This window comes from Pollicipes pollicipes, unplaced genomic scaffold, assembly GCF_011947565.3.
Source record: "Pollicipes pollicipes isolate AB1234 unplaced genomic scaffold, Ppol_2.1 Scaffold_7262;HRSCAF=8765_pilon_pilon_pilon, whole genome shotgun sequence".
In the NCBI taxonomy this organism is placed as follows: Eukaryota; Metazoa; Arthropoda; class Thecostraca; order Pollicipedomorpha; family Pollicipedidae; genus Pollicipes; species Pollicipes pollicipes.
In genome coordinates this window covers 18,093,916-18,119,621 of record NW_023597055.1, presented here as the reverse complement: position 1 = coordinate 18,119,621, position 25,706 = coordinate 18,093,916, and the positions used below count along the sequence as shown (strand labels likewise).

The following is a 25,706-nucleotide window of genomic DNA, read 5'->3' as shown; positions in this document are numbered from 1 at the left end:
TTGCCGGAAGTCGTTTCCTCCCGCGGGTGGCAGAGATGATATGCGGGCGCAGACAGTCGACCACCATACAGCCGTAAACACGCGGTGCGGCGTGTTTATGTACATGTGTATGCTTCAAGGTATCATCAATCGCCTCACGAGCAACGATGTATACGTTGGTAAGCCGTCTGCATGGCCGGACCGAGGCACGAGTCGGTCGAGCACTCCCGACCGACCGCCAGGGCGAGCGTGCTGGGCAAGCACGCACTGCGGTCCCATTTGGGCGGCACTGAACGGCGCCGTAAGGTGGGAAATGAAGGGTCGACTTCCGCCGTCCGAGTCCCAGCCACGATTGCTGCCCATGGTGGTGCCGGCGCCCGAGTCCAGGCCACGTCTGCTGGCCTGATGGCGCCGGCGCCCGAGTCTCAGCCACGTCTGCTGGCCTCTGATGCCGCCGGCGCCCGAGTCCCAGCCACGTCTGCTGGCCTCTGATGGCGCCGGCGCCCGTGTGCCAGCCACGTCCGCTGACCCGAGACCAGAGGGTGATAGCCGGCCGCCGGCAGAGGCGATCACGCTACGCCCAGCCGCCGCTGGGGAGCGGCCTTACACACCTCCATCATCACGTGACGAGCGGTGCTAGATCGCCGCTTTCTGGGGTAACGGGTGCCGGACGGCTCCCCCGCGGCCTCGGTGACCGGCCGGCGCCGCCCCTGAACGGTGCCCGCAGGTGTGCTAATTTTCGCGCTAATGAAACGTGGGAGTGGGGAGGGGAGGGGAGGGGAGGGGGAGGGGGCCCCGGGCGGCCGCCGCGACCCAGTGTAACCGGTAAGAGCCACGGAGGCCGGGATTAGAAACCGGCCAGCGCACGACGCTGAGGTGCTGGAGCTGGGGCATGGTGTGAGAACGCTGACGGAGCTGGAGCTGGGCTGGACGCAAGCTGAAGCCCTGCAGACCCGGGACAGTCGGGGAGCAGAGCGGAGGCTGGAGAAAGGCTGGAGGGAGGCTGAAAGGAGGCCGGAGAAAGGCTGGAGGGAGGCTGGAGGGAGCCTGGAAGGAGGCTGGAGGGAGGCTGGGGGAGAGTGGAGCCCTGTAGGTCTGGGGAAGCTCGGAAGCTGGGGTGGCCGACGGGTGAGTCTACAGGATGCATGTACACACAAACGCACACTACTGTGGCCTTAGCATTGTATGCTTTACACGGCTCATATTCGACGTAGAGGGTAGAACAGCATCTATCTACTCCGGTAATACAAATAAGAGCTTTTTGAGCAAAACGTGATGGAAGGCGAAACAGTCGGCTGGATTCTGACTGCTGCAAAATTGGTATTACACGGATATAGGTAAGAATGGAAAACAACTTCACTTTTTCACGCCAATTTCAACACCCCTTCTGTCCACAAATATAATGGGGCACATGTCGGCCATCCAGTGGAAGACACCTGGCTGTGCATTGTTCGGTTGTTGCCCCCCTCTCTGAGACGAGCCCTAATCAGGTCACAGTTGGAAATATGTCACGTCGTTTTTGGAGCAGCCAGCAGCCTCAAAATTAGAGCCCATTAAACAAAGGCCACGTGTACGTATTAACGGATACCTAAATAGCAATTTACCAGGAAGCACTAACTGCAGTCAAATTGAAATTATCATTAGGGAGTTATGAAATTATGTTGGCTAAAATTACATGTTGGATAGTAAGTTCTAGATCGGCGTCCCACTTCAGCCGAGCATGGTTATGAAAGGCTGGCAAGCTAAATATACCTATGTTAAGAGCCATGACATTTTCGTGTTGATGAAATACAGCAAGATTTTCATGATGTCGCAGTTCACAGGTGGACGTAAAGGATAGGTGCTGGCTGCAACTGACTTTCCTTTCCATTTGCATATTAGCAGACAGTGCAAGCGTCTGGGCAACAACCTGAGTAAATTACAAAACCGCCTGCGGTGGTGTTGGGAGCGCCCGAACTTCTAGACCCATCAATTATGCAAAAGGGAAGAGCGGAAGAGAGTGAGAGTGTGGGACACAAAAAGATGAGACGAGAGAGAAAAATGTCAGGAAAAGCAGCCATAAACATAATTGTCCAAGGATCACCAAAAAGGAATTAGCCGCAGCTTTAAATGGCCGTGTTTTTCAGCGCAAAGCGTGAAAGCACGCAACATTCGGCAGCCTTGAGCCATCCACTGATGTTGTCTCATGTCTAAGGGCGCGTCAACAACGAGGCCATTTTGGTGGTCTGCAGGGTCTGAGGTCTGGTGAGCGCGGAGATCTAGGTGCGGCGTGTTGTTGGCAAGGCCGGCAGAAGGCGGGTTCCGCTCTCTTGGCGGGCGCTTGGTCATAATTAGGCCCGGAAATTACGAGAGATGGCGGCGCGCCTCCGCCCGACCGGTAATTAAAACGTTAGTTACACGATCCCGACCTACCTCTTCCGAGGCCGTTAATTAGTGTTTAGTGACACCGAGACTGGATAATAGAGGCCTTTGGCGCGATATGACCGCCGATAGCCTCACGTGGGAGGAGCCGCCGCCTCGTCGGCGCGCTCGCCCTCGGGACGGCGCCGCACCGCTCCAGATGCATCGCTCCGATATTCGGCTAAATTAAGCGGATACCCCTCATGAGATATGGGCAGCCGTTTGCGGCCGCGTTAATAAACCGGATTAACTCGGCGCGCATGTGAGATATGACACAATAGCTGCCGGTTGCGACGGCGGGCGGGGTGATGGATGTGGGCCCCAGATGCGGGCGCGGCTAACAGCACGGGAGGGTCGCAAACAGACGGGCTGCTCCGTACCCTGCACCCACCAATCCTGCTGCCTTTGAGTGATGGTTATTAGAAATGCATGAAAGCTAATGAAATATGTCTGGCTGGAATTTCAGCGGCGAATACGCCAAAAGGAGTGTTCAACATTTGTATGGGGTTTTGAACTGAAAAAGCCAGCTTACAGATCATTCGGTGTAGTTCACAGTCCTGCTCTCCTTAAGGACTAACTCCCTCAAGTTTCTGAGCTACAGGCCCGCAAATATGTACAGCCCATTTCGGAGAGACTATTTTAAGGTCACCCAGGCATCCATCACACCATAATAGCGTCTTTCAAATCCTGCCATTCCATTAGCCATGCGGCGACTAAGGTCAAGAAAATGTAATTGTCAAGTCGCCCATTTCTGGCGCAGTTTCCAGATAAAACGGCCGTCAATTGGCCCTTAATCGATACTTGTGCGAGGTACGGTGACGTAATCAAACAATGACGCGTTGAGGAGCATGTTTACTAAACAGTGAAATTGTGTTGTCTGGAGAAGTCTTTTCCACTTAAAAGTACACTTATAGTTATAAGTGAGCTTATTTCATCATATCCGGTGCTTGCTTCAATATCGTCGACTGTGGAACATTCCCTTTAAAGCGGGCGATCGTCAGCCCTGGGCACGGGTGAGCACGAGGGAGTAATGGGCACCCCTCTCCCCCTGCCGCACAGCCTCCCCGCCGGGGATGTTACAGCCTCCATGCCGGGGTTGTTACAGCCTCCCCGCCGGGGTTGTTACAGCCTCCTCTCCGGGGTTGTTGTCACAGCCTCCCCGCCGGGGTTGTTACAGCCTCCCTGTGTTCCTGGCACCGTGTCGCGCCTTGATGAGTCCCGGACGGCCCGCAGACTGGCTCAACAGGCGCCGCCGGGCGCCGGCCTCCGCCTGCTATCACCTCTCCCCCCCCCCCCAGTCCTCCCCTGCAGACGCGATCACAAGAGTCTAGAAGGAGGAAAGGGCAGGGGGGGGGGAGAGACTGGACGACGGAGTGTTATTAATTAAGGAGAACGCTGGCTAGTTCAGTCATTTAGCCTCGACAACGCGGATAAAAATTGCAACGCCACCTGCTGCGCTAAAATCGTGCAATTGCATCTGTTCGCAATTCCGGCCGACACAGCCATGGGCATGCGAAAACACCTCGGCGCTGTTGCCTGCGCCGCCGTCCGCCGCCGCCGCTTCACAGTCCCCACCTGGCGGAGCAGCGAAAAGGGCCGAGTGTCGGCGGCGATTTCTGCGGGAGCCGGAGCCGGAGCCGGGGGCCGGAAGTCGGCGTGCCATTGTAGTCCGGCGGCGGCGGGCCGGCCCGACCACGCTTTGTCCCACCGCCACCCGACCGATTTGAATACAAAGTCGGCAAAGGTCAGATTCGGTCGGCGCCCGGCGACAGGGTGAGCCGTATTGACGACGCGCGGACTGACACCACAATGGGCGCCCCGGCGCGGCTCGGACACCGCTACGGTTATTTTTGTTTACGATCCGGGCGGCCGCGACCAGCGGGGTGAGGTGTCGAGTCCTCCCGGGGTGACGGGCGGTCACGTGACTGGAGAAATCGACGCCATGCGCCGCAGGTGCGGGCAGCACGTGCGGCGAAGCGCCCCGGCACCCCCGTCTGCCGCCACCTCCGAGCAGCTGCAGCCTACCCAGCAGGTATGCAGATGTAACCAAAGTACACAGGGGCAGTTCGGGTCTCCTGGTGATCGTAATTAGTCCACCACGGAGCCGCTTAGTCCGAGCGTGACGCAGCAGCTGAAGGCCTGCTCAAGCCCTGGGCAACGCCTGCCTCAGCCCCGGACAACAGCAATCGTAGCCCGGGGCAGCGGCTGCTGTGGCTCCGGACGGTGGCGGCTCCAGCTCCGGACTATGGCAGCTCCAGCTCCGGACGGTGTCAGCTCCAGCTGCGGACTATGGCAGCACTAGTTCCGGACTTTGGCAGCTCCAGCTCCGGACAATGACAGCCCCATTTCTGAACATTGACGGTTCCAGCTCCGGACTATGGTAGCTCCAGCTCCGGACTATGGCAGCCCCATGTCCGGACAGCGGCAGTTTCATCTACGGACAGTGGTAGCTCCAGCTCCAAGCGGTTGCAGCTCTAGCTCAGAGCGGTGGCAGTTTCAGTACTGAACGGCGACACCCCCAGCTCCCGCCAACGGCTGCTCTGGCTCTGGATTGGGACCACACAGAACCGAGAGCCACGGGAACGGCGACACGGATTCTAAAGGCCATCGGCTCTCACGCTCGGCAGTAAACGGACAGCGATTCACTTCTCAGCTCGCTGGCACCTCACTGCGGGCTTGAAGCCAGCTGATCACTGTCAGACCAATTCCGGCTGCCTTTCGCCACGTCATCGGGGATCATCACCATCCGCGTCGTAATTAATGTAATCAAACGCTCGCGAATGATACGTGATTAAGGTACATTGAAATGCACTGTGATACTCCGAGCAATGAATACAACAAGCAGTGATAATAACGCGATATGTGAGCGATAACAGATTATTAAAGATGCTGTTGGCTCGTGCCGGCTACTTTCAGTGACGTCAGCAAGCTCGCCTCGCTGTGCCGTGCACGACAGGAATGCCATCCCACAAATGGGAAGTGCCAGACGGAATTTCGTCGCGAGATATCCGCGGCATCGACACGACAGCACCGGGCTGGGACTGACTCGTGATTTAAATCCGCTAGGGGACTCGAGTGGGGCGTGCAGACAAGATGATCGAGTGATAACTACAAAAGGAGACCGGTCGCCGGAAAGGCATCGCTCATCTGTTTCCTGACCAGCGAGTCGTCGGCTTCGACCCATAAGTCCGGCTGGCCGTGATCACTCGCTGGTGCAGATGGAGAAAAAACGGCCGAGGCGTCGTCAGCGTCTGCTGATAACAACTCCCGTTTTCCGGCCGTTGAAAACCGGCTGCCGCTGGCTGCAGGACCGAGGTGACAGATCGATGGGGATCACCACTGGCTGACTGAAGAGTCACACATGTCACAGACACATGTGGAGGATCATGCCAGAAGTTCGTAAGGTAAACCTGCTATAGCAACGTCTTGCGGTAACAAAATATTTAAATTACGCTTAGTTCAGAGCAATTGGCGGAGACCGCCAACTTAACCATTATCGGTCATTCCTATCAAAAACGCTATCTGAAATCGAAGTAGCCAGGGCCGCCATTGGCTACATGCTTCCTCTCTCAGACAGAGATAAGTATTTATTTGATCAAAGTCAGAGTTCTCATTGTTTTGAAGAAAAAAGGAGCATCCTCCAGTCAACTGTCAACCGTCACTACGAACGACGTTGAGGTTATTCGAAGGTTGGCCACGTTTCCAGCCGATTTTTAAACATTTGTTTTGCGATGTTCTAAGGGCAAGTGGGAAACAAATAAAGCAATTCAGAGGCCATGCGCGCCGGTGACACGAGATTTAAGCATGCCGAATTTGTGCAGTACTACTTGGTAGATTGGACCAGGCATTTACAAAGACGCAAAGATTCCACAGAGTTTTGTAGTCAACCGTCTACTTGCCGCCATGTTAAGCAGGTCCAGCCCACGTACGTATCTATGACTTGGGGCACAGGGAGATTAAATTTGGTAAAATTGGTGTCTGTTGATCTGTACAAAGGCCGCGAAATTGATGACTTTCAACGTGCAACAATTCACACCCCCAAAAACCTTACACAATGTAGCTAGGAAAATATCAGTACTCTTAAAGGTAATCGTTATAGCTTAAAAGATTCCATCACAGGTCTGGCACCTATTCTTCCCTTCTTAAACGGAAGCCTTTGGGCTCTTCATTTAGCGGCAAAGCTGTTCGTAAGACCAGAGACGCAAAGCAGACTTCCTAAGCCTTGATCAATACGAATGAATGGAGTTCCGTGTCGTCGACTGACTTCTCAATGTTTTATACTCGAGTAAAGTCCAGCTTATAATGACAGGTACAACCTGTCGCCTGCGGAACTGCAGGCGGTAGGCGTCAATATTAACAGGGCACAGCCGCGGCTATAGCCTCGCCTTACACCCTGTAAGACCATAGCTAGCCAAACGTTATAGACTCTTCATCAATGTAGCAATCAAGGCCCTCAAATGTAAATGAAGTGATGGTAGTGTACATAGGTGTGCACATAGTCTCATCGGTATGCAAAGGGGTATCAGTCGGTATCCATTTAAGGATTACGTCTTTATTCGTTGCAAAGGTACCATGAATCGCGTGTCCTCGGAACACCCCGGATATGTACTCTGTGAGTACTTTTAGTTCCTATGTTCGCGAAATACACATACCTGCTTAATGTGTGCCTCAGAGCATTTTATGACATGCTTCAAATACAGCTGTAAATGCAGGTGAACATAGCTTTGACTGAAATAATAAAAATGAGTAAAAGCAGCTGTTCGTCCGCTTCCAATTAAACCGGGCTTGCCGTTGCGAGAATCAAATGCCACCCTTCTCATTTTTTGAGGCTTTTTTATTTCCAAGCCCAGACCAGTGCTCAGATGATTCGGCTTGTCGGAGATCGATTTGATCTGTGCATAAGTGATTCGTTGCCTTGGATGAAAATGGAACAACTAACTATTTTCAGTTTCCGAACCTAGAGCCTCGCGACTAGCGCGTGATTCAAGGTCAAAGCGATCCAGATGTCAATGCACGCAAAGAAGCGCCATTGTAGCGTGACCTTGCCCGATGACGGAGGTCAAAGGTCAGCCACGATGGTCTTTGATGCTGTTATATCACAGCCGACAGGCAGACAATGTTGATATTCGCAGGCAACGATCCAATGAGGAAAAGGTTGAAAGGCGAAGAAGATGGAGTGGGGATATTCAATATCCGGCTTGGTGAGGGATCTAGTCATCGGACATCTGTTGATAACTGATAATGCCCATGCGTGGATCTGGCAGCCGAGTTTGAAAGAGCCGGGCATGAAAAGACCAGTTTCCTCCTGGTCTCCCTGTTTGGGAAAATCTATGCTGTTTTAGTAGCAGTTGTTAAGACCGCGAAAATGCCAAAGGCTTTTTATCCTATACATGTGATCTGTCAGAGAAACGTAAAACACTGCAGAGAACGACAAAAACAAGTTTATGGCGGTGGACATACCACGGCCTTCATTTTTCTTGCTTCTTTCAGCATTACGGTACGTTAATACGTAACGGAAAGAATTGCCAGTCACCATAAGCCACTGATATATCGATGGAATCAATCACAAACGTGATCAAGAGCAGAAAAAGCTGGCGTCCGGCGCTAACAAGACAAGATTGCAGGGGGACTCCGCCCCCCACCAAGGTCATCTGGAACTCCGGCTCCGGGGATGCTCAGTTCAACGGCAGCTATTGCTCGCATGTAGGTCTGCTAAGAATGCAAAGCTGTTTGCAGCCGGTGATCCGAGAAAATCAACAAGATGAGTTGTCTGATAAAGCCAGACATTGTCGCAATCCTTACGAAATCACTCTCAAGTGCAGCGACATTTTTGCCAAAGAACGTGCAGTTGCATTGTACACAGGCCATACTGGGTGCTCATTTATTTTGATGTGCAAGGATGTTTGCTATGCAGCTTTCGTATCGGATGCTATGCTGGACAATATCGTACCACATGTTGAAGATGTTCCATAAAACCACTTACAACAACGCCCGGAGAGCAACAGCCAGAGGCTAAAACAACTGTATAACTCGTTATATTTACGACCCCGAACAGCAAAGGTGAGACCAGAACAATGCAGAGGGTCAGGATGAGTTTCGACACTTCGTGAGATAACAAAGAATGTCTGGCGAACACTCATAGAAAAGCGTTTTCAATTCAAATGTCTTTTTGCAGGACACTGATTGTCAGCAGCAAGAGGTCGCTTGTTGTAGTCAGTGTCCTGCAAAATAAGTTCGTATCGAACAGCTATTTTTCACCAGTTCAACAATTCCATCACCACAATAGTGACGAAACAAAGATGAAAAGAAGAATGCAAACACCGAAACAACTTCAATAGCAGCTCTAGAGCCAGCAACCTCGAGGTCATGACACACCCGTCACAGTACTGGGCTGGACTATACTAAGAAACAGTCACGTACATTTGATTCACGTATATATATATATATATATATATATATATATATATATATCTCTCTCTCTCTCTCTCTCTCTCTCTCTCTCTCTCTCTCTCTCTCTCTCCCTCTCGCTCTCTCTCCCTCTCTCTCTCTCTCTATCTATATCTATATCTATATCTATATAAAAGTACGCAAATTGTTACTTGTTGTGCCTACCTTTACCTGAATATTTACTTTGGTATATTTCTAAATAATGGTAGCCTTATAAAACACCTTCGCCCGGCGATGTATACAGCGAGAATGTGATATGGAGAGGATGCCGCGACAGGCGCCAGGCCGCGTTTTTGCTCAGACCTCACGCCGCTTATTGGCCGTGGAGGCCGGAGCATAGTCAGAGCAGTCGCTATGACACTGGTGCTTCCGTCACCTTTTACGTCGCGATGCAGAAGTTGCTGCTAAGCATTGCTCGGAGGCAGCGAATCACCGAGCACATGCATATGCAATATCCTAATGGCAGTGCAATTGCGGCGACGTGCGATGTATTTCTCGACGGGTTCCCACGCTCTAAGGGGAGGGAGGGGGACACAGCTGTGCTTCGAGAAGTTGATGAAGCAAAGCGTCGACGGTGCCTGCAAGCCACTTTGTTGTCCGAACTTTTCGAAAATTTAATGACGAAAAAATTACAGCACTGCTAAAGCGTTGTTCTTCTACCACCAATTTTGCTACTTCTTCCACCTTCCCCAGGGTAACGAGATGCAATATGACTCCCGCGGATTCTGCCTCCTCCGACGTCATAGGACAGCTATACAAAGTGGAGACATAGCTCCGAGGAGATCAAATACTTTTTCAAGCCATTTTTCAATACATTGTTGAATGCTTTGTTGTACTGAGTTGCTCCGTGAGATTGGATAAGCTGAGATCAAAGAAGGCTTCCGCTGTCTCTTCAGGGTTGCGCAAATGCACGCAAAGTAAAACTGATAGATACAGTAAAGAAACAGGCCACCTTTCAGTTGCGAGGTGCCATCGACGTGACGTGAGGTAATGATATACCCCACATTCTTGTCTTTTGATAACGAGGGTGGGATCATCGTAGAATTCGTAAATATTAGTACGCTGTGAAATATCTGCTGACACCAATCTACGCAGCTTTTTAAAACAGCTTGACGTAATGTTCGTAATCGTTATCAGAATGGTAATGACCTTGACCTCGAAGAGGTTCACGTCCCCCTCAGAAATTCTCATTCATATTGACTCGTGTTATACGTGTTTGCGACAAAATTAAAACAATTTTCGGGACTTGGACAAACCTAACCGCAACAGCAGCTGACTTACGTTACGGGCACCGCTGCCTAGCCGAAAACAAGGGAGAAAAGATGTGATTTTTCAGCGCTAAGAATGTGTCACCGGGTGAGGTTTCACAGATTTACCTCATTTTTTGAGGTTTTGATTTTCATGAGGTTTTTCCAGATTTACCAGATCTACCTCATTCCCCTCATTTACCATTTATTATATTTACCTCATGCAGAACTGTATGAAGGAGGCTATAGAGGTCAACAACATGACAGTAAAAACCTAAAACCCGTATGTCAGATGGGAGAGGTGCGTAAGCTGGGCTACTCAAAATTATTTGCGATGTATTCAAGACTTTGGGAGTTATGTTTCAAAAACCTCATGATGGTCAAAAAACCTCATGATGATTTCACCAAACCCCTTCCATCGACAGGGTTGAAATGACGGTCCTTCTTTATACAGATTCTAGATGTCGTCGCCGCGGCACGTCATACTTCTTCCCTTCATTGCGTTCCTCTAACGTGAAACATTCTTGGTGGCACTGCACCACGTGAGCCGGTGCTAATGCCGACCACGGCGAATTCTGGGATGGCGTCTTTGAGTGACGAAGCGCTAATGCTCCCCCCGAGTCAGTCGGGGTACTCGGACAGCTCATTATCACCATCACACGCTAAGCTCTGGATTCTCGGAGAGGGGGCCGACGTCCTGAGTACTGTAATTGATGAACGGGTCTGCCTCATACCCCGGGACATGTATTTGACATGTCGTGCTAATCCCGGCATTTTTGTGGGAAGCGGTCTCCCCCGCTGGCGGCTGGGTGACAGCCCGGTCCGTTCATTGCTATAGGGGCCCCAGCACCAGCTGCTGCCGGCGGGTCCCGAGGACCAGCAGCCGTCGGTGGGTCCCGAGGACCAGCTGCTGCCGGCGGGTCCTGGGGACCGGACCCTCGAACCCCGAGGACCAGCAGCAGCTGGCGGGTCCCGAGGACCAGCAGCCGCCGGCGGGTCCCGAGGACCAGCAGCCGCCGGCGGGTCCCGAGGACCAGCAGCCGCCGGCGGGTCCCGAGGACCAGCAGCCGTCGGTGGGTCCCGAGGACCAGCAGCCGCCGGCGGGTCCCGAGGACCAGCAGCCGCCGGCGGGTCCCGAGGACCAGCAGCCGCCGGCGGGTCCCGAGGACCAGCAGCCGCCGGCGGGTCCCGAGGACCAGCAGCCGCCGGCGGGTCCCGAGGACCAGCAGCCGCCGGCGGGTCCCGAGGACCAGCAGCCGGCGGCGGGTCCCGAGGACCAGCAGCCGCCGGCGGGTCCCGAGGACCAGCAGCCGCCGGCGGGTCCCGAGGACCAGCAGCCGCCGGCGGGTCCTGCCGGCGTCTCGGCGTTACCGCGGCACACAGCGGCCAATCTAGTGACCGTGAACTGGTCGCCGTCTCGGCTCCGGTGACCGACAAACGTGCCCCCGCCAGCCCGCCGGTCGCGGTCGCGGCGCTGGAGTCACGCTCCCTTCTCGGAGCTGCGTCGGAGACCTTCCCGGAGTTCAACCGGGCCAGGTAGACATCGGTGGATGTCGGTGGACGTCGGTAGATGTGGTGATTAGGGACTCGTGATTGGCGATGTTCACCGGCGATAGTGATGGTGATTAATGTCAGCTGACTCGCACCCGGCCGGCCGTCGCTACCGGAGAAGCAGGTTCGCTAATATGGCGGCCGGCCGAACGCCCTCGTGAGGACGCGCTGGCGCAGAGAGGGCTGCTTTTGAGGACAGACTGACGCAGAGACGCTTTTGGCTGGAGAGACTGGCACAGAGAGATCCAGTTGTGGGGACCGGCTGGCACAGAGAGGCTCATTTGTTAGGATAGAATAGCGCGGGGAGGCACGCTTATGAGGACAGGCTGGCACGCAAGGACTTATTTGCGAGGACAGATTGGTGTAGACTCATTTGTGAGGACAGGCTGGCGGGGAGAGACACCTTCCAACGATAATCTGATGCAGTGAGGTGCATTTGGCTGTACGTGCAGGCTTTCAAAACCGAGCAGTGATGACAGGAATGTGAAGTTTCACCCGGCTTATGTCTGAGCTGGCTTAAAACCGCACTATCTGATTAAACGGGTCCGTCGTGTTGAACGACCGTTCCGTGTGCCACCGTCAGCACATACATGGTTTGACTCGGAACATCAGAACAGCTCTGAGAATAGGCGCGAACGGTTTTCGTTGTACGATTCTCTGCTTCTCAACGTAGCTGTTTTGGCCTCGTATGCAATCATGTAATTTTCCGGGCATGTGCGTTTGTCACAGCTGCACTGAGGGTGCTGCAGGAGAGACGTGAAAGTGAAAGGTTCTTTCCAGAGCTGAAGAAGCATATACGTAAGTTGTTAATTGCATTTGCGTGGAACATTATGTACATAGAGACAGTATCAATAGCCTCACTCCTCGTATAAGAAAGAGGACAATGGAGAGATAGATGTGATGCTTCGACCACATACCTTCATGGAATCGAACTGTCAGTGAAGCACTTTATCTACAGAATACTTCTACGACACGAATATCACTAAGATACTGCTGATATTCATTTCGATGAAGGCATGTAGCCGAAATGTCACACCTATCTCTCCATTCTCCTGTTTCTTCTACGAGGAATAAGTCTTTAAATACTGTCTCATCTATAAGAAGCACTTTTCTGTGGGAGTCGCTCGCGAGAACATTGCAGCTTGCTTCGCATCGGGAAGCAACTCAGTTCTCACATTTTTAACCATAACCGCTTTGATCTCACTCGTTCAGGTAGACACACAACTGTGCAAATTTAGTTGATTATTAAACATACCGGCCCATTCGCAGATGATAGCTTCCATTAAGGAGACGGTCGCGATGACTGAGAATAATTTCTGCCACCCGAATCACTACCGAGGTCGCGATGACTGAGAATAATTTCTACCACCCGAATCACTACCGATCTACAACTACGTCCGAAATGCCGTGCGCAAAGCGCAGCTTACGTCCACCAAATACGGACATGCAATAACTCAAATGTTGTTTATATATTGGGACGAGGATCACAATGCATACGGAAGCACATCATGACCTCAGCTTGGATATGCGTTTCGCCCTGTAACCGGCAAGAAGCACGTTCAAACTGAACCCAAACAACTTCACGTGCAACGCATATCGAATCAAACAGAGTGCCGCGGTATCCAGTCGAACGCAGCGTATCGCGTTCCTCAGCACACCAGCAAACAGCGCGGCTTAAGTGCCGCTCTTCTGCGCAACGATTGGCGCCATTTCAGCGGGCTTTATTCGTGGTCACGGCTGGGTATCGCACCACGAAGCGCTGGATCCACGCAAAGCTGACACCTTCATCAGAGCTGACACTGAGTCAGAGTTACTCAGAGTTACTCGTTACTCAGTCAGAGTTCGCAGAGCTGCTGAGTAACTCAGTCAGAGCTGACACTGAGCGGCTGCTGATTTTGTTGTGCCTTAATCGAATGTTGGGAAGCGATCAGAATTTCTCAAAAATGTATGCTGCCTAAACACACACGCTCATCTTGATACTCACGCGCATGCAATATATTGGGTAGGCATGATACTTATACGCTGATAAATCGTTTGCTGGTGGTCCTGGGGGCAACGATGCCTTCACATGGGTGGTGATTAGGCGCTGGATTCGTCCTCAGCTCGACACCTGACCTGACCTCTGACTGGGCCCGCCGCCGTCCCCAGCTCGACACCTGACCTGACCTCTGACCGGGCCCGCTGTCGTCCCCAGCTCAACACCTGATCTGACCTCTGACCGGGCCCGCTGCCGTCCCCAGCTCGACACCAGATCTGACCTCTGACCGGGCCCGCCGCCGTCCCCAGCTCGACACCTGACCTGACCTCCGACCGGGCCCGCCGCCATCCCCAGCTGAACACCTGACCTGACCTCTGACCGGGCCCGCTGCCGTCCCCAGCTGAACACCTGACCTGACCTCTGACCGGGCCCGCTGCCGTCCCCAGCTCGGCACCTGACTTGACCTCTGACCGGGTCCGCCCCCGCCAATCGTTCACCCGTCCGTACCACTCAAGGCAGCGCATATACGGCGCGGACGGCCAGCCTGGGACGGGCCGATTGTTCCACGCGCCCCAAAATCGGGCCGGTCCGTGCAGCGGGTGCAACGCCCTCTGGACCGCGCCGGAGGGGGTGGGCTGCTGGGTCAGCACCTCTGCTGACTGTGGCAGCTGAGGACGGGCGGAGCGAAACCCGTTCAAGGAGAGGCCTTTGTTCATTGAATGGCGCTGATTTCTCGGCGATGGTCTTTTGGTCTGTGTGAAGTAGCGTCCATTACTCTTTTTGGTGCCTCCATGTCCAATTGGAAAGCTTTGTAGAACGTTCGCATTTTGTTTGGTGACCTAAAATCCACCGAAAGTTGTCTGCCGAATAAATTTGTTCGCAGCTGGAAAGAAGAGTAGGATTGAAGCAAGGAAGATAAACGGGGAAACAGATTGAAGAGCGTGAGATCATGATAATCTGGCGGCCGACCTCAGAGGCCCGGATGGAAGTAGGAGTCGGCGCTAATGAAAGGTGGGCTGAGGGGGAGGGGGGAAGAAAGGAGGGGTCATCCTTTGGCACCGCCACAGTGCGGAGAAGGCCTTGACGGACAGGTGGTGGGCGCGAAGTTTGGAATCGACAGGGAGACCGAGGGTTTGACGGGACACTTCGAAGAGAAGTGAAGCAGGCACGGATCTAGTCAAGCGCATGGGGGCTGGAAGCTGACAGCAGGCACGCACGGCGACCATCATCTCTCCATGTCGTCACAGTGTTCCCTGAACGGAAGACTACCATCTCTCCATATCATCACATGTTCCCTGAACGGAAGACTACCATCTCTCCATATCATCACATGTTCCCTGAACGGAAGACTACCATCTCTCCATATCGTCACATGTTCCCTGAACGGAAGACCATCTCTCCATATCGTCACATGTTCCCTGAACGGAAGATTACCATCTCTCCATGTCGTCACATGTTCCCTGAACGGAAGACTACCATCTCTCCATATCATCACATGTTCCCTGAACGGAAGACTACCATCTCTCCATATCAGTCACATGTTCCCTGAACGGAAGACTACCATCTCTCCATATCGTCACATGTTCCCTGAACGGAAGACTACCATCTCTCCATATCGTCACATGTTCCCTGAACGGAAGATTACCATCTCTCCATATCGTCACATGTTCCCTGAACGGAAGATTACCATCTCTCCATATCGTCACATGTTCCCTGAACGGAAGACCGCCATCTCTCCATGTCGTCACATGTTCCCTGAACGGAAGACTGCCATCTCTCTATATCGTCACATGTTCCCTGAACGGAAGACCGCCATCTCTCCATATCGTCACATGTTCCCTGAACGGAAGACTTTGCGTTGAACTGAGCCTTTTCAGCTCACTTATGGAGGATACTCTTTGTTCGATGCGCGCTTTCCTTTTATCGGCGACTTCCAGCGATGCCAAAACCAGAGACTCTGGGTAAAGCGCTGGAAGAACGCTAGAACACGCCGCCATGGACGGGATAAAAGCAAGCGTGAATGTCCCGGCAAGAGCAGCGGATCTCAATTTTTGAGGAAGTCTGCCAACTCGATTTGAAAACTCCTCACCCGAGACCAGTCTTCGTCGCGAAATTCCGATCACCAGTGACAAGGTGATTTGCATGTTTGAATTGCACCAGCATAACATGTTGGTTGTGGGAGGTTGGATTCCTAAATATGAAATGCGGTTTTTATCTTGGCATATCTCATCAGCGATTGAAAGCAGTCCACGCGACCAAAGGTCAACGGGAGATGGGGTGTAATGTATAGCATCATCAAAAGTGCCTTGCGAGCAGACTCAGACCATCAGTAATCACTGCCAGCAACTTATCCCAAGCAGTCACAATATGAATAAACAAGGAGCATGTGACACGATGCATATCGTCCTCTGCTATCAGTGACAAATATGATTTATAATGCACATTAGCAGCGATATGCAAAGCTGCGGTGTTAAGAGTGACTAAGCTGGTCCAGCGCATAGCCAACGCGAGTTTAAAAGCGTTGAGCCGCTTGTTATCTCACCCTCAGGTGAGTGGGAGTCCCGGACGGATGCAGCACTCAAGATCAAAGGGTCAGGTATCCGGGGGCGGGGGAGGCAGGTGTTACGATCATGACCTGAGTGACACCGACTGTTGCTCTGCATAGCCAGCCATATCCTACATGCCCCAAACCCAGCGAGCCATCACAGCTGGCTTCACAGGTCCCGGCCTCCTCTCTGCAGCCCACGACATTATGCCCGGTGTTTGGTAACGGCAGGCCGTGTGCACCGACGACGGACGGGGGGCCGACTGGACAGGCGCGCAGCAGCCGTGTTTGGGCCGCCGTCGACAGCAGGCGCTCCGAGGCTAGGGGAACGGACACCATCCGGAGGCGGAAGGCGGAGCGCTGGACAGCCGACCATTCGGGCGTTCACGAGAGGGGTCCGCAAGAGGGGGCCCTTCACCCCACACCCGGGTGGTCGGCCCGGCAGCGGCGGCGCGGACAACCAACCCCCACGATCGGGGGAGGGGGTCAGGGGCCGGGCGAAGGGACACCTGGAGGATTTGGACGGGGGTGGGGAGCGCGGACAGACAGCGCGGCAGCGCCGCCCGCCCGCCGGGGCGCCGATTAGAGCCGCGCCGTGGGTGATCCGCGGGCGGCGGGCTCCGAGCGCCGCGGCTGTCCCTCCGTCAATCAACAGTCGGCACGCCGCCGACTGCTCAGACGACGGCGCAAAACACGACCCGTTCGCTGGCTGGCCCGGCCGAGACTCAGGCCGAGGCAGCCTCCTCCGGGAGGGGGAGGGCGGCCCCGCGGCGGAGGCGGCCTCCCCCAGGAGACGGAGGGCGTCCCGCGGCAAAGACAGCCTCTTCCGGGAGACGGAGGGCGCCCCACGGCAAAGACAGCCTCCTCCGGGAGGCGGAGGGCGCCCCACGCCCCGCCAGCTCCCGCCGGCCGGTGGCCACACTCACCTTTGCACTCGTTGGCGGCCTGGGCGGTGGCGCGGCCCCACGGCCGGTCGAAGTGGAACGCCTTGCAGCGCTCACAGTCGCGTCCGGCCGTGTTGTGCTTGCAGGCGCACACCAGCTTGCCAGCGGCGTCAGTCTCACAGCGTGACGCGTGCCCGTTACACTTGCAGCGCCCGCCGACAGAGAGGTCGGACACGGCGTAGAAGTCAGCTACGGTGCCGCCGCCGGCGTCGGCGCCCGCTGCGGCGTCTTCCGAGCCGTTGCCGAGCGGCGCGCGCGGCGGAAGCGGGTGCAGACGCGTCAGCTGCACGCGCACGTCGGTGGCCGTGATCCAGTCCTGCAGGATGGGGCTGTGCTCCAGCTGGTAGGCGCTGGGCCGGCCTTCGAGCGTGCTGAACGCCACGCGGCCACCGCCGAGCGCGCCGGCCGGCGCCGGCTGCTCGCAAAGCGGCTCCTGTTCGTTGGCGCGCGTGATGGCGGCACGCGCCGGCCGGCCGAACATGCGCCGGCACTCGGAGCTGTAGTACTGGAACGGCTGCCACGTCCGCCCGTAGTCCATCGACTTGTAGATGGCCAGCGAGTCGGGCCGGCGTCCGCAGAACTGCAGGCTGATGTACGTCAGCTCGTACTTCTTGCCGAGCGACAGGGTCAGCGTGACCGTCTGGGAGCCGTTGGCCGGCAACGCGGCGCTCTGCCAGCAGGTGAGGTTGCTCGGGTTGTTGAGGTCGGTCAGGTGGGTCGGCGGGTGCGCGCGCGCCGGCGTGGCTGCGTCGCAGATCTGGCACTCGGGCGGCTCGCCGGGCGAGGGCGAACGCGTGCACAGCTGCTCGGGGCGCGCGCCGCACGTGGAGGAGGCGGCCAGCGTCTGGCCGAACGCGGCGTTGACGAAGTCGGGCACGCAGCGGCGCGGCCGGCGCAGTGCCTCGTCTACGCACGGGTCCGTCGGCGGCAGGTCGGCGGCGAACATCTGCAGGATGCTGGCCCGCGCGGCGGCGGCCAGGCCGGCGGCCATCAGCAGCGCCAGCAACGGCAGGCGCATCATCGGGCTGGAGCTGGGGCTGGAGCTAGAGAGTGGGCCTGCCTCTCGCGAACGCCCCCCGCGGCAGACTGGCTATCACCTGCCGGCGCGACGCTGAGAGAGCGGAGGCTCGAGAGCGTCCTGGATGAGCACGACAAACACACAAGTCGCTGTTCTCTCTGGTCCTGCTGCTGTGGACCCACTACGCGGGGCGTTCTAGGGCTCACTACTCGAACGTTTCCGATGTCTGGTTTGCCAGGTCCAGAGTCAGTGGCAGTCTCCCGTCGCCGACACCTGCGGCGGACTGATTCCGCCGCTCACTTCTGACCTCAGACGCGGCACTCGCGCCCGTCCGGCGACACCAGGACCGGTCGCAGCCGGCGAACGCAGCCGCTGCGGGACCGCCGCCTCAAGTCGGCTCGCCCCGTCCCCGCGTCGGCACCGACGCCGCTCGTGCGACAGTCCGCCCTCGTCGGCGCTTCGGCGGCCTCTGCACGCGGCGCGGCTCCAGCGAGCGTCGGTCACGCACCTCCCGCCGTCGCTCGGAGCGCGCACTGACCGCCGTCGCCGGCGCCGGCCGGCCAGACCGGCCGCCGCGACGCCAGCGACGCCCAGCGGCGGGCGCCGCAACCACCGGCGGCGGGCGCCGGTTAATTGGGTTTTTGCTGTGCCGGGGTGGCACCTTTGATACAGACGGCGGGCCGGCGCGGACTGATCGCAGGAAAGGGGGGGAGGGGGGGGGGGACATCCTGTCGGCGGCGCGTGGAAGGCGGCGGTCGGCGCGTCTCAGCGGCCGCCGGGAGGCGCCCCAACGCCTCTGTCCAAAACCAACTCAGGCCCGGGGCAGGGTCACATCCGCTGTTCAGACGGGGCTGTGGCTGATCTGAAGACGCTGCCTTGTTCGCCTGACACGGCAGGTGGAAGCAATCACCGGTGGTGTCACTCAGCACGCCCTGGAATAGCCCGCGGCGCACTTGGGCGACCCCAGGTCTGTGGACATCACAGAACCAACGGGTGACAGAGTCGTGTCCGATTCCGCTTCAGCAGAATCGGTGCCGATCCCGATTCGAGTCAGACGCCAAGCAGGACGGTAAAACGTTGCGTCGGCTGCAGTTTTTCATTTAAGATTGAACTTTTTAAATCATGGGCTATTTAAACGAATAGATTTCTGTGATCAAAGTTCACGCTCAGCAGTGCTTTTTGTGGGAGCCCTGATCCCCTTCCACCCGATCGTGCAGTTGCAGGTTAGCGGTAGAATTTGGTGGCGAGTGCTTGACGTTCCGCAGTGTTTGGCACGGTCCGTCCTGCCCTTTGACGTCATCTGACCTTTAGCGCGGCTGCCGACGCCGGTCGCAGACCATATATGGCAATAGTAAATATCAAGCGCGTTAAGTGACTCGAACCCATCCCGCCACGGGTGCGTAGATCAAAAGGCAGGTGCTCTAACCAACTGAGCCATCAGAACGAACGTCCCAGCTCAAAGAATAATGATTAAACTCCGGGATTGACTGCGAAAAAGTTTTATGAAGTGACAACAGCTAAGAGCAGACTGGTCTGTGGGCTTTACAAAAGCTTAAAAAGAGTTATGTGGACAGCAAGACTACTGTTTATGACTGCGCTATTCCGAGCATGTTTATACGTCCTATTCAAGTCTTGCATGCATCCTGCATGTACTTTCATGCATCCTGAGTTGTTTAATTAGCAAACCAAGTAATTAATGAGCTCACTTGCTCATGTCATTTTATGAGTTCACATCATTTTCGTTACTCGCATTTTTATTCGAGTCGGACCCAAAAGTTTCGGTTGACACCCCTCCGACTCCGTCTGGCTATGAAAAGCTGACGGAATCGATTCTATCCCAACACAATGTAAGCTTGGTGGATCCTAGAGCACGGAGTCAGGCACAGGTCTGCTCGGTAACGCAAAGAGCAAACTCCCGGCACTGGACACAGAAGCCTCCTCGCAGCGCGCGGCGTAGTAGCAGTCCTTTGGTTTCCGCCCGTCGGGTCTGGCGCCGTCGGGGCGCCGAGCAGGTCGGGGAGCGCGGCGTGGGGCTGGGCAAGGCACCGCGCGGGACGGAGGCGCCGGCGCCGTACATTCGTATGTGCCGCTGCACTGAAGAAGCGGAGACTGGGCTCGGGCTTCGCAAGGAAAGCCATCGCGGTGTTGTTATCACAAAGCTGTTTGGTGAGGTTCCGGCGAAAGCAGTCGTGAACCCTGCTTAGTGCGTGACCACCTGGTTGCGATGTGGCACTGTTTATCCCATACGGTCTTAGGCCACGACCGCCGCTTATAGTTCTAAAACTTTTTCTGAGGTTGTCAAGTTACTCTTTTGCGTAATAGTCCACGGTCGTTTTCAATCAGGAGTTCGTGTTATTGTCAGGAGGGAAGCTCATTGGACGTTTTCTGCATGTCCTTACCTTTGAGCTTAGCCGGTCGATTTCATGCTGTGCAAGGTTAACAGGTAGTCATGTTTGGGCACGTCATGAAAACGCCGCGGTAGCTTTTGAAAATGTGCTGGGTAAAATGCATGTGTGTATGTAAACACATTAGGACAGTGGTAATGGCATTGCAGCTATTTGTCTGGTACCAGACTTCGAGACGTAGTTCTTGCTGTTGCTGTAAAAATCTTGCTGTTTCCCATGTCACTGACCACGTGAGACGTCCGGGTAATGCTGCGGGCCCCACCTTAAAAACACCACGCCGGGCAACGGCGGTCAGACGGCGGCGGCGCTGGGGTCGCGTAGTTCGGGCTCCTGCCGCGAGGTGGCAGCAGTGCCTGTGGCGCGAGGTGGTAGCGTAGTGAACATTTGGCGGCAGACGCCTCTGCTCCTTATGCGACGGCTCGCGATGTTTTGGGAATACACAGCAGGTGCCTTGTAAATTAAGGTTCATGTGTTGTTGCAGCTCTCCGGTAAGGAGATGAAAATGACCCGCAAATGTTAGGGTGAAAGCGATGGGAGTCGGCAGGGATAGATTATTTATTTTTGTGATCACACTCGTGTGAGGAATAACCAAAGACTGCCGTTGCTCTCATAGGAGAGTGTGGAGCTGATTAACTCATGGTTTTCGCATTGCTATGTTGCTGGACAGTTAGTTCTAGGACCGTTATCAGGTCTTATTGGTTTCGAGAATGACCAGTTAGTTTTTGTCTTTCAGCCATATGTGTATCATAGGCTCGAAATGTTGCGTGGTATATTGGAGAGACAGAACGGTCAAAGCTGTTTTATAAAGTAAAGCCATAACAACTATAAAAAATAACCGCAGCAAAGCCAAAGCTAGGCGATTCAAGAACACATGAAACCAAAACCGGGTCAATGATATAATTTTTCGAAGCCGAAGCCGAAGCCGGCCTTGCCCGGTGGATCACCAATCAAATAGCATATTACCTTAGAACAGACTAAATCGAGACCACAACTCATAGGGGCCTCACTCTCTCTCTCACACACTCTTACTCACTCAACACACAACCCTTCAGTCCGAAGACGCCCTTTTACGCCGGAGGTCCACCATGAATGCCGGCCTATTGCTGCACATGTTTGCGGTGGAGGTCCACCATGAATACCGACCTGTTGCTGCACATGTTTACAGTGGAGATCAACTATGAATACCGGCCTATTGCTGCACATGTCTACAGTGGAGGTCCACTATGAATACCGGCCTATCGCTGCACATGTTTACAGTGGAGGTCCACTATGAATACCGGCGATTGCTGCACATGTTTACAGTGGAGGTCCACCATGAATACCGGCCTATTGCTGCACATGCTTACAGTGGAGGCCATCCATGAATACCGGCCTATTGCTGCATATGTTTACGGTGGAGGTCCACCATGAATACCGGCTATCGCTGCACATGTTTTACCCTGCTGCACGAAAGGGGCTCACGGTGACCCGCCATGGAAACGTGAAGTCACCGTGGTTTCTTTGCGTGATGGCTCGCTCCGCAGACGGGGCACTCTCTGTCGTGCTCCCCTACCTGTCAGCGGCCCCACAAAGCAGCGTCCGCCGGCACACTAGCTCCGTGACGTCACCCACGCGCCACGAGAAGCATGTCGTTTCGAAGAAGGTGCGGTAGCTATTCCAGGCGCTCGTGACAAATTATCCTGGCACAGTGAGCACCATCGCATAACATTCATTCTCCTGTAGGGTTTTTGCATCATCCGTGCAATATAACGGTTGCAGGGATCGAGTTTTCTGCAAAGGCACGAGCCCTTACCTGAACAAGTGAAACAGAACTTTACTCAGTATCACGACAGGTAAGAATATACACCAGTTCCGAGTAAAATGTCAGAAAACTAGCGCCAGTCTGCCGTATAACAAACATGTGCGCGTAAAGCTCGCAAGAAACGTATCTTGTCGCCGCTTCCACATCTAAAACATCAAATCACCATTTTGTTGCTGCTGCCCTACGCTGGAGACGAGCAGTGTGCAACATTAGCACACACAATAGGTGTCACCTGAGCAGTGTGCAACATTAGCACAAACAATAGGTGTCACCTGAGCAGTGTGCAACATTAGCACAAACAATAGGTGTCACCTGAGCAGTGTGCAACATTAGCACAAACATAGGTGCACCTGAGCAGTGTGCAACATTAGCACAACAATAGGTGTCACCTGAGCAGTGTGCAACATTAGCACAAACAATAGGTGTCACCTGAGCAGTGTGCAACATTAGCACAAACAATAGGTGTCACCTGAGCGGACGATAACCCCAAACAGGCAGGGAGAGGATGGCAACGCGAGAACCTTGGCTTTGCACACCTCTAAAACATTACTTTGGAGGACAGGAATCCGGTTCTTACATGAACCATCTGGGCTCCAGACTCATATAAATGCAAAAATATAATAAGATGTCGCAAATAATGCAGCTTGCGACTGTGCCATTGTGCCAATGATGACATTGTGTCATTGCTTCAGTATATTAAGTATTTTTGCATTGATATGAATCTGAGGTCAAGATAATTTTTTGCCGTAGCACCACCCGCGATTGTGCCAAGAATACCACCGGGACATTATTTTAACACATTTAGTTGTTTTTTTGCCGTTATGTGAGTTGCTGGCTTTGTTCCCTGTACCGTTCCGCTATCTGCTGAGCCACCTCCCTAGTCTCACGCTCTGGATGGTCCGACACTTAGCCGCTTAGCAGGTCAAAACATTGGCACAAGACTTATCCATGAATTTTTATACTGAGTAATGATTTCGATCATCTTTCCCCGCTATGCTACGAATATTTTAAAGCGCTCTTTTGTTTAGGAACCGGATACAAATTGGAATACGTGGAAGATACGAGGAACAGGATACGGCGTCTCCAGTCAAACTGTCAAAATATATAAACTTTGTCCGCTTCTCACAGAACATGAGTTCTTGTCAGATGGCACCCTCCATTTAAGAAGTATTCAGTCGATCGAAGCCCGGGTGTGACGGCATAATAATTCAGTCAAAAGCCCGTACACTGGGTACCCCAAACCTCTTTGACACAGCCCACGCCGGATGGACGTGGGGACTCGCTTGTCCGAGCATCAGGGTTTGCTGATGAATAACGCTCATATTATTAGCATTTGACTTCACGCAAAGCATAGCTTGCCGCGAAAACCCTGACCGCATCACCCGAACGGGGCGATCCTAGCACAACGGACAATTTCTGACGTCAGTGGTCATTGCACCATGCGGTTCGGCGGCAAGACGGCCCCGTTTCAACCTGGTTCTCTTGGACAGGTGCCAACCGACCGTCAAAGACGGTTCACGTAAGCACGACTTCTGAGGCCCCAGCCCACATGCATGCCACACATTGGTAAGGCGACCCATGATCGTCACTAACCAGGTCCGTAGCCAAGGGTGGGGATGGGGGTGGGGGATGAGAGCATGGACCCGGATTTCTTCTTTTTTTCATCACAGATGGTTTTCGACGGAAACAGACCCCGACAGTTGAGTTAGCCAGAGCGCCGCGGCTTATTACTCATCACGATACAAATAGGCTCGACTGGCTTCATTCCTTCGTAAATCGTCCCTCGACGATGGTTCGGAGAAATATTTTGCCGTTGGGGAAGCAAAATAAATCCGTTTTAGATCGATAGTTCGTCAGAGTCCTAATGCCTCAGTGGAAGCAAAGTAAAGGGATGTTTCACATTTGAAGGCATCGCGGCAAGCGCCAGATGTGATGGAAAAGCTCAGTTATGACTAATACTTTGTTTTTATGTGCCACATATTGCTCTAGATGACAAAATCTCAGTATTTAGTAAATGCGGTCCTCAATACGGCGACGTCGGATTTGTCATGAAGCGTTTTTATAGCGTAAGAGTCGCTACCAGGCTGACCGTGTCAGCATTGCCACTGAAGCGGACGGGCTTGCTCATTTGTAGTGCATCAACGTGCCATAAGATGACTCGTTTATTTTTGTGCGGCTGATATGCCCGACGATCGGTGTGCGTGCGTGCATGCATACGTGCGTACGTTTTTGACTTTTCTCATGGCATGCTCGCATGTTTGTCAATGATTTTGTATTTTTACTTGCATTTGTATTCTCCGTAACGGCGCCTTAAGTTAATCAATTCCCGGTTTCACGCTCGTCCTAATGGAAGGACCACCCAATTGTCTCCATTATGTATTACAAAACGCAGTTCGTAGTCGAGCATCTGACCTTAAATCTTATTTCTCGCTTTATCCTGCATCCTCCCGACGGCCCAGTCGTCCGGGACAGGCCGCGTGTGCCAGCCACGAGCAGCCCAAGTGCCCGCTGGTGGGGGCCCCTGTCCGAGCATCAAGCGTGCGCCCTGCGGAGGGGCCCCTGTCCCTGTGCGGGCCAAGTTTCACAGACAGGGACCCCAGGTGTATGCAGTCCTGCCCTTTCGTTATTTTCCCTTCATCCCATAGCCCTGAAATGGCCATTACTGGCCGAAGAGGCTTTAATCCAAACAACTAGGTAACCAGATGGTTATCAGAACCTGCATTTCACGCACTGAGCTGATTGAAAGCCAACTGCTGCCTTTTATGTGGTGATTCACCTTAACGTGCTTCAGACACGAACAAGCCAGTGGTCACACTTTGCTTGATCCTGAACACAGTGTGGTCACTGAGAAGGGGGAATTCGTCTAACGGCTCTATACCTTACACATTTCTGAGTGCCTTCAAAAAAGGTGATGCAAAATTGTCTGTACAAGTTCACGCGAGTCTAGCTCAGAAACGAAATGCTTTGAAGGCATGAAAAGGGTGTAACTTTAAACTGCAGGGAATAATCTTGAAAATGGTCATCTCAGATCAAAGCTTCATACAAATATGGAACAGTCCCTTGTATTCAAGCATAACACAAAAAAGTTAGCAACGGGAGGTGGTAGAAGCTCCACCGCCCTCGTTGGAGCAGGAACATGCTCTTTTGAGGAAGCTTATGCTGTTGTGTATAAATTCAGGTATCATGTGACATACAATGTGTCGGCATCGTAGACGAAGGTGTAGCGTCACTGCGGCAAGGCCTGGAAAATAAGACAAGCAATGTATTTTTTTAAAGAATGAAGCTGGAACGGAAAAATCTGAACCGCTTTTTGACTTAACTGTTTGTTAAAAAGTTAGCTGTGAATTTCTTTTGAATTTTATCATGAAAGTCCTGTTAAATTCATGCGGCA

General features: G+C 53.9%; 1 protein-coding gene across 2 annotated transcripts in view; it reads right to left on the bottom strand.

The window, feature by feature from the left end:
- Positions 1-18,598, bottom strand: part of NetA (Netrin-A) — a 103,610-nt gene extending 85,012 nt beyond the window's left edge. For both annotated transcript variants that reach the window (XM_037238049.1, XM_037238050.1), the window contains exon 1: positions 17,074-18,598. In XM_037238049.1, coding sequence (XP_037093944.1) covers positions 17,074-18,112 — 1,039 coding nt within the window. In that variant the 5' untranslated portion in view covers positions 18,113-18,598. The remainder of the gene's footprint in view (positions 1-17,073) is intronic.
- Positions 18,599-25,706: the final 7,108 nt, after the last annotated feature.